The 20,824-nt window shown below is 32.6% G+C and overlaps 1 protein-coding gene across 1 annotated transcript in view; it reads left to right on the top strand.

Moving 5' to 3' along the window:
• The window catches only part of Cow (Proteoglycan Cow), a 148,303-nt gene that overhangs the window by 122,537 nt on the left and 4,942 nt on the right, over positions 1–20,824 (top strand). The window contains exon 7 of the mRNA XM_018460731.1: positions 18,897–19,119. Coding sequence (XP_018316233.1) covers positions 18,897–19,119 — 223 coding nt within the window. The remainder of the gene's footprint in view (positions 1–18,896; positions 19,120–20,824) is intronic.

Below are 20,824 nucleotides of genomic sequence, written 5' to 3'. Positions count from 1 at the left end.
TCTAGCTTTTTGTATGCTTTGTCCGAGAGAAGGTTCTTCATCTTTTTCCTGTAGTCTGATGTATTTATGACTACTGTCGTGTTGCCTTTGTCGGCTGGGAGCACGATGATGTCTGTGTCCTTGTTCAGGTCTTGGAGGGCCAATCGCTCTTGTCTAGTGATGTTTGATGGAGGGGGTTTGGCTTTGGAGAGGATATTGGATACCTGTCTGCGGATGTTATCTGCTTGTTCCGATGGGAGTCGGTAGATGGTTGACTCTATTTGGCTGATGATCTCTTCTTTTGGGACCTTTCTAGGTGCCACTGCGAAGTTGGGGCCTTTGGCAAGCGCAGAGATAGTGTCTTGGGATAGATTTTTGTTGGATAGGTTCTTGACGTTGAGTAGGGAGGGTTGTGGTTTTTTGTGAGGAGCAAGGTCAATGTATTTTTGTTTCTGTCTTTCAGAGGATCGTGTCAGGGTATTCGTGGCTTGTTCGTATGTAATACGATCTAGAGTTTGCCATATGTCATGCCGCAACGTGGCGGATAGGAGTAGGTGGAGTTTAAAGGTTTTATGGGAGATCTGGGCAATTTGTGACTTGGTAAAGTGGATGCGTTCTTTGAGGAGGATGAGGCTGGTTTTATGGAGGATGTTTTTGGATTTGTGGGTTCTTAGGTGGTCCTTGATTTGCAAGAACTTTGGGATGATGTTATTATCCCTACAGCGTTTTAGGAATGCCAGGTTTGATAGTTTCTTGGCTAGGGAAGACCTTAGTTTGCTGAAAGTGTTTACTTTAGTATATTAATATTAATGTAATTAAGTATATTAATATTAATGTAATATTTACTTTATTTCATTCTGTCTACTCATTAAAACAACTATTTCGATTCGTCAGTTTCTCATTCTGTATGTGATTATTATATTCTCTGTTGCATGACACTGTTCTTAATTTTTACCTATTCTATTGCAAAATTTATACGCAGGAAAGTAAATAAATTTTACTTTTTTTAATATTAATTGAGCCGAGTTGAACGTTGAATAATGATGTTCTAACCTAACGTTGTGAATGCTAATGTAAAGCTACTTTCTCGAGTCTTAATTTAGAAAGCAAAAATCGATTATAAATCGATCAGTTGCTCTGCTAAAAATAAGAAATAAATTGTAATTACACGTTACAATATTTAAACAACTGTATAAACGTGATACGTGTATACATTTGTCTGTGATTATTTCATGAGTATTAGATATTGTTTAAAATTTGTTCAGTTTATTTTTAACGTTTTAATATTTTGTACGAAAATTAGACTACCAAGTAAATTAAATTACCAGAAATAATCAAATAATAACGAATATTGAAGTGATATTTTTCCGATTCCGATGGTAATTGATGTAAGAAACAATTCTACTTTCCGTAAGATTGCATATCTATTATATAGGCAGATTATTTGTAATGTAAGCCGTGATTTATACGCAAGATTGCAATTTTCAACCAGGCAATACGAAGGTATTTACTTCGCCGTAGAACCCCATAAAAATGGATTACGGCAAACGCGCTATTTCAGAAGAAACATGTGTTCGTACTTTATAGCTTCGTGGTTTGTTCATTACTTTCAACTCTTTACAGATTTGTAAAGTAGGTCTCTCTAGTATTACTGCAGTTATTTAACATATTTTTTATACATACATATTTCCTACGCTGTCACAGCATTATTTTGCAAAATTGTTTTATCTCTAGTTAATCGTTAGAATATGTTGAAATTAGAAATTGTTAATTAAATTCAGCTAGTTGAAATTTATGGGTTGACTGAAATTTACGTCTGACTACTGGATACGTATACATTTATTTACTAAAGAATTTTGGAGAGGGCGGAATGAGTTAATTCCACCCTCCATAGCACAGAGCAGACAGAAGAGGATACAGATGTACTCGCTGTATTTTTGTTCGCGTTAAGAACAAAGAGTCTACATATCACGTTTACGGTAGTAAAACGAGGCAGAATCCTCCCTCTGTATAAATCACATGGAGCTGCGTTTCCCTAGGTCGCGCCTTCACAATATACTCTCTCATTCGTCGGCGATTATATCGATCCGATCTCAAGAAAGTACTACTTTCGGCGTTCAAAATTACAAGATCGTGGGATGTATTAAGTAAGAATTCGTTCGATGAGACCCTGTTCTTAGCGATAGAAGAGAATTCCGAAAATTGACAATTACAGATTCAATTAGTCATTTGTCATAGCACTCGAATTCTACTTCACGTTAACTCGAGAAAAAAATTACAATCAAGTTGAAGATACTTTGCATCTAAAAGTGTAAGAAACATCACGCTCTGTGTCACAAAGACAATTTTTGCGCTCACAGCATGGCTCTCTTAAAAAAAAAAAAATAAATTCTAAATTTTTTTCTAAAAGTGTAGAATTAAGGAGTAGTACGTATGTATATAAGTAGACTAAAAACAGAAATTTTTCGTAGGAATTCTTTTCGAGATTTTTAGAGAGTTGTACGACGCAATCAAACTTTTTTAATTTAAAAGTAAAGAGTTACGTACATTGCAATGTTTGTAAAAACAATTCTGTTGCCATTGTGATATTTAAACAAATTAAAACCAAATGTAGAAAATAGTATAACTAAATAAAAATATACATACATACACTGTAAAAAATAAAATGTTAATTTTAATTTAAAGACGTATAGTAGATTTTCAAAAAATCCACTATATGTCTGTAAGTTGAAATTAACATTTTATTTTTTACAGTGTATACTTTTAAGAAGATAAAATTTGATTATACGTTTCGTAAATAATTTCCGAAAAATAAAGAAGGTAAAATTACCGGATTTTGGTCTAAACGATGGAATCTCTCTCTTGTGCACTTTTTCTTGCATTTTTTAATGTGCTGAATCATTTACAAACTTTTATTTCGAACTGATGTGATAGGAACATGTTAAAAATCGCATTAAAAGTAGCATAATTTCGTTAAAATCTGATATTTGATTGCAGTTTTTTATATTTTCCGATTAGATTAGCTTGAAATTAATGTTTGCAAATAATTCAGCATATCAAAGAAAATAAAAAACATGCGTAAGAGAAGGATTCCAGAATCTTTTTTAAGTTTTTTTTTTCATATTTTTTGATGCGCTGAATCATTTGCAAACATTAATTTCAAGCTAAACTGATGGAAAAATATCGAAAATTGAAATCAAAGATGAGATTTCAAAATTATGCTACTTTTAATGCGATTTTCAACATGTTTTCATCAGATCAGTTTGAAATAAACGTTTGCAAATGATTCAGAATATCAAAAAATACGAGAAAATATGCAGAGAAAGATAAAGAAATATGCATAAGAAAGATTTAGGCCAAAATCCGATAATTTTATTCATTCTCCTTTCTGAAAAACTTTTTCGTGAAAACCCTTTTTTTCTATTTCACCACACTTTTTTAAACATGGTTTGACATTTAAATTTACAATTATAAAACTACGCGAAAATTTTTCGAACGATTTGTTACTTTTTTCTTTTTATTTTTTTTATACAAAATGCACTAATATTGCGTCAGGAACCGAATTTTTTCGCGCGCGCGCGCGCGTGTGTGTGTGTCGCATACTTTTCCCGTACACATAAAAATGAATAAATCTAAATTTGATTTCGGTTTTCCCTTGTTTCGTTTCCTTGCTTCGTTCCTGCATTTTATGCAAGCTAACACAGAACTGCATACTGTTGCTGCAGTATTGTTGCTTCAAAATTGATTCATTTTATTCAAAATTTTTTGGTCGGCCCGTTTTATTGATATCGGCATGTAGAAGTGCAACTTTCTACATCGCTGGTGTACATACATTTGAAGAGAACTTTCCGATACACGAGATTCGTTTTTTATTGACGTTTGAACGTACAATTACTTGACACAACTGTTTTTAGTATAGAACACTTTTCTTTCGCTCGGTGAGAAACACTTATGCGTGTCACATTTGATATTATTCACCTTCTTTACACGCTTCCCATTCTCGCGATCTTATGATCTCCCCGGGGGAATTTATAAACGTGGCCGCTTGCGCTAAAAAGCAACGTTCAATATTGTAGCTTCCATCGCCTGCAGCTCGTGTTGTATCCTTCATCCTGTTACCCGTGCATTACCGTTTCTATCCCGTTCAACAATAAATACAGGATGTATCTTAAACATAAGTTTAAGCTCTGTGTGCAAGACACAACGAGGAAAATTCTGGTATGTACTCTTGTATATACTAAAAAAGAAAATCGCCGAGTGTTCTTTTGAATAAATTTTCAACTAAGTATATATAATTTTGCACAAGCCATTAGTTGAGTTTTAGTTTGTTTGAATAATAAAAAAGTAGTATTAAAAGCCATAAAATATCATTTTCTACAATTTTCTTAATATTTCTAAAATATCAAAAAGTCATAAACATGCAATATTTCATTAAAATCACAACATCGATAAGAAGTTTAGAGTTATTGCTCTTTGATGAGCGGCAATCATTAATTTTCGTGATGTTTGATGATAAAATAATCAATTTGGATAGTTTTAAACATTTACTGTTTCAAAATTGTCTCGTCTCGATGAAATTTTATAAGGAACACTTTGCATTAAATTGAATTCCACAGTTTCGCATGTTCCTTTCAGAAAGACATGAGATTTATATAGATAGTATATATTTGACGACGCGAGGTTTGCATTTCGATGGGACAAATATGATCCCGTGACGTTTTCTAAAACGATTTCCATGTTTTGTCGGATATAAACGTCATGTGGAGGCAGAACCGCGCGAAACGTGGGGCGCGAGAATTTTCCGAAAGCCTGTGACAAATCGATCAGATCGAACGCGATCCGATTGATTGGCACATTATTTTAATGGCGGTCTGCGTTATAGCCGTGCACGGAGTGAATCGGCGAGCGCGTGGAAGCCGCTCTAATTTATTTGAACCCGCGTGCCCCGCACGCCCCTGCTCAATTATCGCTACACGCCGATGCAAATGTGCGACGATATACGAAATCGAACGACCGGGTATATCCGCCCGGGGATACGACGATCTCGTGAATTAAATTTCGGCTAGCCGTTAACCTCGGCCATTTACTCCGCCACGGGAAACACAATTTTAAACTCTCGTTTGCAAATAAACATGGACCATGGCGCGCTGAGCGTTTCCTGCCCCCCCCCCCCGTTCAGAATAAATTCTTGTCCTCCTCCCCCTGAATTATCTGCAACTAATGGTGGCTTTGAAAAGAGTTATTTATACGTGACCTTTCGCAAATTGTTCCCTTTGTCTGTTTTATTTGTCAGGAGGAGCCATACGATTTTCCAGAATTTTTCATTCGCAGATGCCGCGCACTGTGCTATTATTGAGAGATGGAAACTTCATTGGAATTCGCCCATCGAGTAATACAGTTTCAAATCTAATTTCATCCGCGTACGCGATCGAGTCGTGCAACTTTTGCCACGGGCCCTCCAATGAATTTCGCCTTCCGGTTCCCCGGAAATTCGTTCATTTTTTATATTAATGACGTAGGATATTTTCAGAATGTTATTTTCGCTTTTTTTTCTCTCCCCCCTCTCTCTCTCTCTCTCTCTCTCTGAATATATATGTCATGGTCAAAGTGTTAATTTAGTAAATGTATACACTTACTAAATCGATGTATTATACATATACTAATTTAATAAGTAAATAAGTGAATGTATTCACAAGCAATGAAATTTAAACTTTTACTAGTAAAAGCATACATTTTCATACTTAAAAGTATGCACAAACAAAAATGCATAAATTTAAATGAACACTTTTACTAGCAAATGTATACACTTACTAGTCAATGTATACATACACTAATTCGATAAATAAATGTATTCACAAGCAATAAAATTTAAATTTTATTAGTAAATGCATACATTTTCATGTTCGATTTAACAAAAATACGCACAAGTAAAAATACATCAATTTAATTTAAATGAACACTTTTACTAGCACACCGCACGCTGGAGTTACGAGTGCATGCTCTGTAGTCACATGCACATATATTTTATTAAATCTTTGTTTTACTAAATGAATGAGTCTATAATATACTAAAATAATAAAGTCTATAATATACTAAAAAATAATAAAAACTGAAAGAATTAGACAGACTCCTATGTAAAGTAGGACGTATCATGTAACACAAACAAAGTTATAACATATACGAAGAAAAATATTTGATTGACTTAACTGGAATTCTGATGGAAAATAAACGATCCAGAATTCTGGTTAAGTCTACTAGATTTCTAGTTAAATCTACACTGAAAAAAAGATTGGCTGCTGCAGCAAATTAGATGGTAAAATATGGCATAGCATTTTTAATTGGTTGTATCAGTCAATTTTTGGTTGTGTTAGCCTATCGAAATTCTATACTGACATTGCGGATAGGCTAACACAACCAAAAATTGACTGATACAATTAAAAATGCTATGCCATATTTTACCATCTAATTTGCTGCAGCAGCCAATCTTTTTTTCAATGTACTAGAATTCTAATAGATTCGACCAAAGAAATTCTGAATGTTATCTCAACTATAGAATTTTAGTAAATCTAGCATAAGTACATTTACCATAAATATGGTAGAGAGCATCATTGATCAGTCAAAGTTAAATGTTCGAATAATACAATATTCTTGGTTTATAAATTTAAGATATAATCGCGAGCCGAGAAACGTTCGGTCATTCGCATATATAATAATATGAAAATCAATTTATCTCAGATGTGATTGTGCGCCGAAACGTTCGGATTTTTAAACACAATCAATCTGAGAGAGACGCTAATAATCCCCTCCTCTCCTAAATTGAATAAGAAACTTTTATTGCGAAAAATATTACCTCAGCCACGATTCGAACCTGGGATCTCTCAACTTTCCGGAGCGAGCGTCTTAGCCAACTCGACTACTGAGGCTTCTATAGTAGATATATTTAAGCAGAATTCTGGATCGTTCACACATTTTCCACTAGAGAATTCTCAAGTTAACTCAACCATATATTTTTCTCCGTGTATATATTGCTGCCGGTAATAAACATTCATTCATATTTTTTTAAATCACAGTGCACTTTAATATCTAATTCTTTAATGTTTTTCTCAATTAGAAATTATTATTATAAAGGACGGAGAGAAAGAGGAGTTCCATTATATATCCGATGTGTTTCGTAACCTCAATAGTGGCAAACTTTTATTAATATCTCGGTTCGCGGGATAAAGCAATACTTTTTTTTGCCAGATTTGTTCGTTTCAGACAAAGATGCATCAAATAAGTATAATTTTATCAATTTTTTAATTGACTTGACTAAACTGAATAACTACCGTATGCATTTACTAAAATACATATTTTCATTCTGACGATTGATGACTCGTAATATGCTTTTACTAATGTGTTATAGCAAATGTATATACATTGTCTAGTAAATAAATACATTTACTATGAATTGCAGACATCTTTATATTCAATTAATACTTTGCTAAAATCTTACGTGTAACTATTTCACTTAATTATTTAAAAACTTTTTTACTATTTGGTATTTTGATTCACGAATTTCGGGACACCATGTATATATATTCATAAAGTCATACGTGACTTGCATCTATAAAGATATATCTGAAATGATGCGAGTCACATATGATCTTATGAAAAAATATTCGCCAACGGTAATCGGAAACATCCGCCACCGTAAATAGCAGCAAAAACATTCAGTGGAGGAAAGCGCCTAATGGAAGAAAAATAAAGGATGCCGAAAGGAAGGATCGTAAATCTGCTCCACTTCAATAGCCGGCGGCTAATGGAAATCGCGAATTAACTCACCCTCGAATTAACTTCCTCGTTAGATCTCTCTCAATTAATCGCGATTACGTCACGCATAGCGCGATATATTTGCATTATGCTGCACCATAAGTGTTTCTACGATGCTTGTGCATTACGTGCGGCCTGCATAAAAACATCACGGCACCGCGAAGAATGCATTTACTTCCGGTGTCATCCCTCATTTTGGAAGTTTTGTTGGCGGTAAAAGTTAGAGTTGCGGCATGCCAAACAAAATATCCTTTGTTCTAAGAGAAGGGGGCACATCGCGCGTGAAGTAGAAAAATCCTTTCGAGTTCACCATCGTCTCGCTCGACAAAGGACTCTTCCGAATTATCTGACCGAAGCGAGTCTAAATATTTGGACAGGACTTCTTCCGGCCCGCGCGCGTGCTCGTAAAAATATTATTCTGCTTTAGACGTGCGCGTACCACTTTCGCAATCATTCTTTGATAAAACGTGCAGAGCTTCGTTATGGCATTATCCTGATTTGCGGTGCATGCTAATCGAAACTTTAATATTGACGATAACGCGTCCGGACCACATTATCATATGGCAACTCTGCAGCGTGATAATCGTATCTTGCATTTCTACGAAATCTGAAATGCGATTGCCAACAAGCTCTTGAGGATATTAATATACTGACATCGATATTTTCTGGACGCTATAAAAATGTAATAAAGTTATAAGTAACAGGAGTAATTTGATATACACAATTTTATCTAACAACATAATAAATTCACGCGATTTTTTCTATCAATTTGTTGTTAAAAATATCGTGGTTATTACGTTATTTTTGTTATACTATATTTTGCTAGAGAGTGGATCTTGTTTATCCGCTTTTGTCAAAATGCTGCCGACATTATTGATTCCCATATTTACAGCAGCCGTCTTTCTGCTAATAAAGCTTACAGCAAACGCCTCGCATGGTGCTCCCGCATGGTGTTCCGCTTTCACGATTATCTGGAAATATAACGGTGTGCAATGTCATTATCTTTATAACAAGGTGCCGTTTTAATAGAATAGCACTTCTCTCTCAATATGTTATTGTCAATTTTCGAAATAATAGCTTTTAAAACGAATATTCAGATTATATTCGTTATACAGATATTGTCATGGACATTATTTATTAAATTTAATGGGATATCATTGTAGTACTTTATCGTGCGGCTATTAAGTTTATTATATTTCACAAATTAATTTCACAAATTATAAGACAAAATGTAATTCGATATGTTACATTTCTGTATTGACGCGACCATACGCGCACACATTTCGCACCCATTTGGGCGAATATAGCTATTTAATTTATTCAGTTCGATCGTATTAGAAGAAACCATATGTAGAGCAGCGCCATATATCGTGTTAATTCCCTTCGCTTGAAACCGAAGTTTTACGCAAACCAACTAATTGATCGTGGAGCCAACCTCCGACTGGGAATTTCGTGAGATTACGAAATGAAGCTGGAGGTATTATCGAATGCGTTAATTATTGCGCTTATAATCCGGATTAGCCGCTCCATAGCCGTTTACGTTTGCGTATAAGATGGGAAGCCATTACCAATTTGCAGCTGTGACAATTTGAGGACGACCATCTAATCAAGAGTTATATTCATCAGTCGAGTCGAGTTTTTGTAAAAATTCAAAAGTTAATTTGCGATATGCCAACTGCAAATCGACTGACACTACGTTGGAAAATCTTTTGCAAACTTTGCATATCGCTGTTATGACAGTTAAAAAGAGCAGAAAATAGTAAAGGAGTTAAATATAAAGGAGTTAAATATTGTCTTTAGAGGCGTCTTTGAAATAGGTATATACTGTGAAAATTTTTTTCAACTTTATTAATATGTCTCGCTATCACTGTTTCATCGATGTTTTTTTTACAGTTACATAAATTCTGTATTTTAATACTCCTATGCAATATATCATTTTTTTACATATTGAAATAGCATTTTATATTTTATTAACAATTGAACTATGATGTGAATCTTGACATATAACTTTTTTTGATTTTCTTATCCGCAATCTATAAATATTTTTGTGACTAGTTTTATTGGATACAAACATGAAAGATGTTGAGAACAATATTTTGTTATAGTTCTGTGTTTTATAGCGTTAAGAGTGACGGAAAATAAAGAAGAAATTAAATATCGTCTTTAAAATATGAAAATTTGAAGTAGTTTTTTATTTAACTTCATTATTCACATGATGTTATTATTTTATCGATGTGTTTTTTATAGCTATATGAATTTTTCTGTATTTTAATATTCCGTGTAGTAATTTCTTTTTACTAAAGCATTTTTTTTTACTAAAAAAGGCACTTTAGTTTTTGTAATTTTTTTATCCCACGATCTATATTTTCTTATGAAACACATGCAAGGGCAAGAGGTATTTTAGAACGATATTTTCATAATTTTATATCTCATAGTATTTCGTTAAGATGATGTGTAATAATCGATAATGGAACAATTTATAAACTTCTTTCAGTATATATATAATATATATATATAAAATTTTGTCTTCTCGATTCTTCGTCAATTACTTTGCACCTTTGTGGATATCAAATCTAAAAATCTCTTTAAGCAGATCGAATCGTTTCGTATATTGACGGAACGTATATTGACACCATCACGGTCGGATCTCGCAATCATGCATTTCCTGTGATAGCTGATATATGAATTCGAAAGACAAAGAGAGATTCATAATATTATGACGTTCTTTGACCCAGGGAGAATTAACTTTACAAGTTCATGAGATACTCCAGACTGTATCAGTTACATCTCTCGCGCTTTGTAACATTTGCTCAGCCATGAATATCGGATTAAAGCTTCGTTACGCCACGATAAATTAGCTTAGACGAGCATGCCGTCAACGTACGCGCGGGGCTCGAAGATAGCGATAGCGCCGGTCGACCTTTCCTTGGCTCGCATTGTGTAACACGTACGACGTAACTTCTACGTTCGTAATATTGACTCCAAATACGGTTTCACGAAGTGTTGCTCGGGAAAGGTGCAGGCCTCGTTATTTTATAGCGTCTTCGTAATTCTGTTTTACTTAAATTGCTTTGTTTTCTTTATATATACATTTTAACATATAATAATACAATTAAGATCTTTATCTTTAATTACATTATTGTATATACAGAATCGTAGCATTATTTGAGCCAACTGTTCCAAGATTTATTGTACAAGCACGTATTTATTATTATTAGATGTGTACGCTAACGTCCACGTTGCGCAGGCTTTTTTTTAAAACATTATTACTGCATTGTTCAGTCTTCTTTATTCTTTGATAATTAAGAGCCTTTTTAACTTTTTTAAATTCATTATTATTATAACATGCTTTAATTGTTCCTGCTCTTTCCGTTGTAATATGCCCGACGGAAAGTTTCAGAGAATTACGAATTTCGAATTATATGATTTAATTAATAGACAGCGTATTTCGTAATACGTTTTGATTTACGTTTTGAAATACGTTTTGATTTTTAATATCGGTATCGCCAACACTGTTAAATCTATAATGTCTGATTTAACCTAATTTAAGTTACCACTGCTTCTATTCAATATATCATTATTTTATACTAAAACATTGGATACATTTGACACTATATATATATAGTGTCAAATGTATATATATATATATACACATATATACATATATACGAACAGTGGCGATTTAAATTAAATTTGACATTACAGATTTAACGATGAAGAAAGCACAATTGTAATGCAAAACCACAAGAATATAATTTTCATGAGAAACTAATACAGAAATCTAAATTTAACGTTTTCTAACGGCAAATCGTTTGTTCATGTAATCGCATCTATAATGAACGACCTCGTCCAACGATGAAATTATCGTCGTGAGCTTTGAAATATTTATCAGATCCCAACCGTCATTAGATTCGATCGCGGATCGACTTAGGCTCGCAAGTACGTCATCGTGGATGTCGTGACGTATCTACTCGGGCGTTGTGCAAGTCTTGCGCCGCGTTCGCGCAAGGTAACGTTATTATACGGTTCCTCGTCTGGCGACGCTCTCTCCCTCGATCGATGGAAAGACGCTTCGTCTGGGCTGCTCGAAAATACGAGAGAGAGAGAGAGAGAGAGAGAGAGAGAGAGAGAGAACGAGAGAGAGAATGAGAGAGCCACCCGCCATGGGGGTTGTAGTCCGACCAATGAGACGCAAGCCGTGCGCTCGAGGGATATTCGTCGAGGTCGTAAAGAGGCCAACATTTAGATTTCTCCACTTTTACGGAACGAAAAAAGAGGATGGATCAGAATCAATCCTTATTTTAGGCCCTTGAGCTAATAAGAGATGCTGGGATTGCCGCGACCCTCCAAGATAACCGTACTTCAAGATCCACTCCCTTGGCATATTGATCCTAGAGATGCGCTTTTAAGAGTTGAATGTGATCCTGCTATAAGCGCTGCGCGTCAATTTCCTCTCTCTTCTCGTCGCGCGCGATTTTAGAAGCGTTGGTTTGCCGAGATCTTACCATATCGTGCGAATGTGATCTCTAAGCTCAGTTATCATTCCAACTCATTCTGCGTATGTGGGATTTCCTGATAAAAGATCGAAAGATAAGAATGAGGATAGGAAATGCGAAACACTCCATTAAGTCTAGACGATCTACATAATCGCGTCCCATCAAAGAGTGGAATCCTATTTATAATTCAATACGTGTAAATTGGTTATAAATATACAGTTGTAGAGGATACCGAGAAGTTGCTGAAACTAAACAGCTGTTATTTTCTGAGTAAACAAAATATGAAATTAATTAAATATCATATTGAAGAAATTTTGTCCAGTTGTTACAAAATAACAGCTATTTATTTACACTAACTTTCTGATTGTTACTATGTGTATTTTAATATATATGTTTTACATATATGCGTATTTTCTAATTTTTTTCAAACGTCTTGCATTGAACGGTATTGTAAATAGAATTTTATCTTGAATTCTCATATGAATTATAGATCGTTTAAAACTATTAATATTAGGAATAGCTCGTGTTAGATATGCTAAGCAATTAAAATGATAATAGAAAGATCATTAACGAGCATGACATAATTAATAGATTTTATTTAATGTAAGTAATAAAATTATGGAACGTTTCAAATGGAACTTTCATTTAATCCTCTTTAGCTACATTAATAATGGAAAACTGCATAAATGACAAAGAAATAGCCACATGGAAACTAAATTAAGCGAAAAGTCACAATTGGAACGCTAATATAAATATAAGTTAAAGCTGGAAGACTGCATCTTTTTCAAATATGTCTATGATGAAAAAGAAGCCACATGTTGAGAAATGTTCGTGTAAAGTCAAATGTTTAGAAATTTTTTTTAAATACTGATTCTTCGTTTAATGGCGAAAAGAAGTAAAGTCTGAAAAGTAATTATCCGAGGCAAAAGCATTGTACCAGTTACTAAGTCCAATTTAATAATTAGAGAAATGAACGTTTAAAACGAGTTTTGGAAAGTGCAATACATTTAATAAGTATTTAATTTGATAGTATCTCAAACAACGCATATTTTTTGCGTCATTACTCTTATTACGTTTATTGAATTTGAGAGCGCATGTATTACGCAAGAGAAATACAATCGTATTAAGCTAGCGTAAGATATTACGCTTCTTGAAAAGTATGTCTCAGGAAATTAACACTCGCACAAAGCAAGAGAAGAATATTCTGATATAATAGACTTTGTCAAAAGTCGCGTATGTTCTCTGGACACTACTACATGTAATTCTTTGGTAAATTCATGACCGACTTTCCCTCGACAAAAATTTAATTGCTTTCCACTCTTTTTCGCTCTTTTCTAAATTTTATGCAGTGATGACGAAATTTTCAATTAAAACTCCGTTAATGTTGTTCACTTACAATTTTCTCAGAAAAATTAATTTTACATTACATTGGCTGTTTCTTATGTTTTATCTAATTCTTAATTGATATTCTTCTTAGTTTGGAATTTTTAATTTATTGATTCGAAATATTTTACAATTCTCTAATATAAAAATATTTATTTATTGTATATACCTAGCTTTTGTTAACGCAAAATTAAAGAATATTTGAACGTGTTTTTTGTGAAATTTTAATCAATTCTGTATTATTTGAAACTTTTATGGTGTGATATTGTTATTTAAAAAATATTTTACAATATATTTGTTCATACAGATTCTGAAACGAATGTAAAAAAAAACAATCTCGTATTGTATTGCTTTAGTGAATCATTGTCCATACTTTAGAACTAATGTTATTTTCACGAAAAATAAACATGATATTTACAAAAATATTTAAAATAAAACGGCTAATTGAGCAACTTTTTATTTAAATTATTATAAATCTTACACTTATGATAGAATAATGAGAATTGCTTTAGAAGATTGCTTAAAAAATTTGACTGAGATTATATTTTATATTTACATTAATAAACAAAGCAATAAAAAGCATCATAAAGATAGATTTATTATTTAAGCATCATAGCTTATAAGCAACATTAGTTTAGGACACTTGACCCAATTAGCCTCATACCGTTGTCAGCTGAAAATTGACTTTATAACTGAAAAAAACTATAAATAAAATAGCAACTTGAATTTTTAAAAATATAAAAAAATACACGAATAACTCATGTAAAAAAACATATCTGATTTTTATAAAATCATTTCAATTATACCACATAGGCCAAAAAGAACACTCACGTAATAACTTTATTTTTAATGCACGAAAACGTAAAAGGGTGCATATTCGACCGTTGACATCTTGGCACAGATTATTGTGTTCAGCATAGTTAGCAGTATAGTAGTCTTCTCTGCGCTGTCTTGCGCAAGCATAGACATGTCTATACACGTTTCAGTTACTGACAATGAGATATGCATGTCCCAACTCCCAATTTGCCGCTTAGCTCAACTAGTCGCGTTCTACCCTATTTGATGAGAAAATGGAACTTGAGTGTGAAAGTGCACAGGTATGGAATATTCAGGAATTAGCATTATTTCTTTAAATTGCGAATTTTTTGGCTATTATTTATAAAATAAATCCTGCTACTTGTATTAACAAAAAAATGTTAGATGTTATTTATTTTATTTAAAAAATACTTTAACATAATTTAATTTCAACTATACTTATTAAAAATCTCTTAATAAAATTATATATATTATAACAATTATGTTGAAAAAATATTAGCCAACGAAATTTCTGCTAGAGGAAAATCGATTCTATAATACATAAAACAATAACGATTAGCTTTGGGACATTCTATAGAATGTCATAGAAATCTAAAAGAGATTAAAACTGTTTGAATTCAAAATGGGAATCACGCAAACATGTACGAAATTTCTAGATATCTCAAAGGCGCTTGATATTACTTTCTATGAAGAGGAATTAGTGCTTTTATGACACAAACTACAAAATAAACGAGCCACAAACGCAATGAGAAATAATTCCATGCGCGGTGGACTGCAGTTTAAAAATTAAATTCAACTGGAAGCCGCTCCCCACAAGCTGCTACCTAATTATTAATTACACCTGGTGTCGTATATCAGCTCTTTATGACAAGTTAACGCGAAACTTTGAGTTGCATCCGGCGCGTAATTAAACCGGGTTCAATAAAATTACATCGCCTTGTCTTGGTGTAACGCGTCATCGCCTCGCTGAAATCCCGCATACTTTCGTCGTCTATCGTAATATTATTATTCTAAACTATCCGTATATAACTTTCCTCACTCTACAATGCACAATCAACCTTTTCCAAAATGTCTCCTTGCTCCGATACATCTCATGTAAAAGCTATTTTGAAACACGTAATGTCCCAGAATTGTCAATCTTAATTTCAATAATTAATTTCTTGAATTCTAATTCTATTTGAGAACATTTCACGTAAATCTATTTCAATTTATTATCATTTATTGTAATAAATCATTTATTGTAAATAAATCAATAATTAAAACTCCGAAGAAATGAAACTCATGCGAAATTAAGTAACGGAAGTACATGTTTGTATTATTCAGTGTCTTGTTTTTCATTTTATTATTTAATTTTCATATATTTGATATGCGAAGAATGATGTCTTTTTGTTTATAGTCTAAAAACTATTAATGTTTCAATTGAAGAAGTCTGTATAGTTTAATGAAAAAAATATTTAAACATAAAATAGAAGTTATATATCAATACATAATTTTTGTACGAAAGGATTATTTAATATAATCGAGAATTAAATTTTATGTAAAAATAAAGAAAATACCATTTTATTATTCAGTTATATATTTTTTATTTCTCGTATGCAAAAGATATTTTTCATTTTTAATCAATTATTATAATCTAAAAACTGATCTCTCCAAAAGTTTGATGAATAATTTGAAAAATTTCAAAATTATAATGTAAACATGTAAAATCAGAAATATGTAACTTTTCTGAAAGAATTCATTATACATGTAATATGAGACACTGCAATGTTTCTTGAGCAGAACTGAGAATTTTTTCGATTTACAATTTACGTGAAATGGCCGTGTCTGGATTATTCGTCCACACGTCATACGTCAACGTCAGTCTGGTCATAATTAATCGAACTTAGTCATTGAGGTTTAATGCACGTGCGCGAGTGAGAGGCCGGCGATATGATTAAACGAATTGGCAATCGAGAGATCATTCAACAGTTCCCGCCGTCAGGAGGCGCGGTCGGACGGGAATGACAGTAGAGAGCGTTGATTAACGAACTGATTGCAGCTAACGTAATTAATTATTACCTGCGCTAGTCCGCGCGTCGCTAGAAATTCCGCGAACAGCTCTAATCAAACACAGCGCACGTAGTCACTAATTTTTTAAACATTTATTCGACGAACCCAATTTGAAATTCGTATTATTTCAAAGAGAATCTAATTTTAATTGCTTGAATAATTATAACGCATAATGGATAGTTAAATAGACAAATACATAAACTTTGTTGACGTTAAATTACCCAATTAGTAAGCATACTAGGAGGAGATTAGGTCTGCATGGATTGAAATTTTAGGATATGTATTGCCAATTATAGTAAACAGATATCCGCCTACATATAGATAGAGACTACCATATATAAGTACTCATTGTCAGTTGAGAAAGCAGGAAATGAAATCTTAAACAGAATAAGAGAATTAAATTAAGTTATTAAATAATAATAAAGTGACGTTAGAGGATTAAAATAACATGAAAGAATTAAATTAAGTTTTTAAGTAATATAATAATAATAATGTAATGATATTGTGAATAACACAACAAAGTAGAAAAATGTTGAGCTAGATATTTGTGTTTAATAATATTTCAGTGTGAATTGATATACATATCCGATTCCGTATAAGTAAATAATTTTAAATCAAAGAGTGATAATGCCTATGAGAGCCGAATACAGGATGTACCGCGCGTGTAATGAATTTATTCAATACAATACATTAATAGACGTTCCAATCTTAATGTGGATCCTTCTCAATATCGCAAAACATTCATTAGAATACAATTAGATAATATGGTCAAAACAAAACGAAATAAGAAAACGAATTCTGCGACGTATAGCCGTGCCTTGTAATGTAGATGTGAGGAAATTGTAATGTCCAAGCGCGTATTTTCATTGTAATTACCAAGTTAAATGATAAACGCAAAGACTAGTCGCTCGGTGAATGTATCAGTTCTATTTTTCGCTCTCATGTGATTAAACTATTTTAATTTAATTTTAATTGATTAAATTATTCGAAAGAAAAAGTGAATTTTTTAAACTTAATTTTGACCAATTCATTAAACTAATTGAGTAAAATTAAATTCTTAAAAACTGACTGATCCAACTAATTAATTAAACTAATCAACTAAAAATAAATTTAATATGCATCTTTTATTTAGAAAATGTTAGATATTTATTATGTATATTACGTTTATTACTATTATATTATTATTAAATTTATAACAATGAGGGAAGTTATTTTCAAAGGAATCAAGAAATGGATTTATATTGTTATATATATTGTTGATTGAGAAATTACTAACCTTCGAATCAAAGAAATACAAAGCGTGCACTCCGTAAACAACTTTGAAATAATAAGTCGACGCAAATATGTTTCGTTCTTATGAATATCCGACGTGTAAAAGTTATTAAATTATTAATTTTATGAGAGTATTTTGTAGCACCTTTTACGTAACTAAAAAAGCAAATTTTATAACGTGGAAAATATAATCCAAATATTTACTAATTTATTTAAGGTATTTTGTAATTTATTTATTACTAATTTATTTAAAGTTATTTTATAGCATGACTCTTTAAAAAAGTAAATTTTATGACGTGAAAAATATATAATCTAAATATTTACTAATTTATTTAAGGTAACAAGAAGTTTCCAATTACATTTTATGCGAGTACTTGAGTTTTGTGTACGAACATATTTGTAAAAATATAACAAAATGTTTTCAAATTATTTCAAATGTCACAATATTTCTATTTAAACATTTTATCCAAGAATTTAATTAACTCGTTGAACAATAAAATATCAAAAATAACCATTCAAGGCAAATAATAATTCAATTGGTTGTACTCACCGCGAAAAAGCGAGGCTTGTATTTTGGTTAATTATCGGAATTACGATAACGAATGTAATTATCGTCACGTTTTGATGGAAAATTTATGAGATGGAAAAGCGTAATGAAACATGATGTTACCGAAGTGCAATTGCGAGTTGCATAAAATATATATCGACTATTTTATCGAGTTCATTCCCTTACTTATCTCTCTTCCCCATCCCTACGTGCATTTTACGTAACAACCGGCGCCCGTAGAAATGCCCATAGAAATGCTCGTTCTTATTTTTGTATTTATAGATTTGGGTAATACACATACGCATATAAAGATATTATTTGTGATACAATATATTGTATTACATCATATAATAATGTGGTATTATAATGTATAGCAATGTAATATTATAATAATGTATAATAATGTGATACTATAATATATGGTAATGGTATCGAATAAATATATATATATATACATATACAGATGTATGCGTGCGTGCGTGCGTGCGTGCGTGCGTGCGTGTGTTGCGTATGCACACCTGCGATATATATGTTCCATATTACAGGGACTCGCTAACGCGAACAGATACGACGACAAGCATCTGATGAGCAATGAAGTCACGGACAAGACTCAGTCACCGTCGAAGGCTATATACAACGTGCAGTTACCATCCAGAAATACGGATTGCCCGTTGTCGTCCAAGCCTGCAATGGCCAACCGCCTCCTAGATTGGTTCTCCGTCGTAATGGCGGACTCCAAGCATCGCCGTCAGCATCCCAAGCCTAAAGGTAGAAAAACATACGATACAAATTTTAATGCGGCTGTTTGCGAAAGAAATACAATTAATATACCGGATCATTCTAACTGATGTATATATTATAGATTTGTTAATAAATTTCGATATTCCTCAAAAATTATGTCCGCGATATCTGCTACTGACTACCGAAATTTTCAAACACAACTTGGTTATGCATTTATTAAATATTTTGTTTTTGACGGTGTTTTTGACGACACCTTGTCGATCTACGAAAGTCTCATTAAGCAGCCATCTGACATCGCGTACAACCACGGAATGCGCTTTGAGCGCATTGAAACGTTTCCCGCGGGATACTGAGGGGGTCCTGCAAGGGAGACTAATTGTTCCTGTAGGAGTGGACGGTCATCTCGACGTACGGGACGCTACTCGTGGTAGTTGCCGAAGTACCGACACTGTACGCCATTCGACTTGGAGACAATCAGTTTCGTACCCAGTTCGAAATTGTCCCGGTACAATGAATCGTTTCCCGCCTCGGGTACGTCGCGATTACTTTGGGCGGTACTATCTGTCGATATTGTCCTCCCAGTTCCCATGTTGATCTTACGGTATTACGGTCGCTCGGGGCAAAACAAAGTGTACTATGCACGTAGCTATGCAGCCGACGATCCCGGCTGAATCGACAGAGGATGGTTTGACTAACCATCCTCTGACCACAAACGGGAGAATAGTCCCGTGATTGTGTTGGACCCGAGTGATCGGATCTAACTCAAGGACTGATCGGTGATCGTCTTTTCGTTCTGAATGAACGATTTATAATTTTTTACGTTATTTTTTGCATTATATAAAAAGAGATAAACAGTAATGGAAAATAAAATGGACAAGCAAAATCTTAATTTATCGCGCTAAATTAAATAATCCTCCTATAAAATTGCTGAATACAGAAATAAATAAAATCTTGCCATTTTGGTTGTGTTTTTATCATATTGAGAGTTTTTTATGTTAAAAATTTAATTCTTAGATAAATTTGCAGCCGAATAAAATAGAGTCTGCGGAAATATCTTCAATTTTATATATTACCGTGTTTTTGTAATGCTAAATATCTTTGTTTTTGATAATGTGAAGATATTAGCCAATCGCTAATTTGTCCACATGTATCGATCCTTTTTTAAAATCCCGTTTTATAATTCATGTCGGAATTTTATTTATGCCGTGACGCATAAACAGAATTTCATGCTGAACAAATTTAATTTGAATAGTATTTAACGAATCGAAATACGCACATATGAGAGAAATATATATTAAAACACACATATATCTAATATATCTCCTACTTTAAAAGTGACACAGCTAAAAAATGATTTTTGAATTATTACCATGAATAAGTTAAGTAAACATTACCCTATCAATCATCAAAAATGAAATAACTTCATTAAAAAATCGTCAAAATCGATGGTTTTTGAAAAGAGTAGCTTTTTTTAAGGGTGTTGTGAAACAAAAATGATAATAAAAATGATATTTATCATTTTTAAAAATGTATTTTTTTGACGATATATTATTTGATTAATAATTAATTTTATGTTAAATTGAAAAATAGTTTTTCTTTTTTCTAGGAAATTAATTTCTTGAGTTGTATCACTTTTGAAGAAAAGGATATATTAAAATACAATATATACATAAAATTATAAATGAAATTCTATCTTAATTTAATTCGAATTATAGATTGTCTAAAACAAGCT

This window comes from Mycetomoellerius zeteki, unplaced genomic scaffold (genome assembly GCF_001594055.1).
Source record: "Mycetomoellerius zeteki isolate Tzet28-1 unplaced genomic scaffold, Tzet1.0 scaffold96, whole genome shotgun sequence".
Taxonomy (NCBI): domain Eukaryota; kingdom Metazoa; phylum Arthropoda; class Insecta; order Hymenoptera; family Formicidae; genus Mycetomoellerius; species Mycetomoellerius zeteki.
Note: the sequence above shows the minus strand (reverse complement) of the source record. Positions and strands in the feature narration are given on the sequence as shown.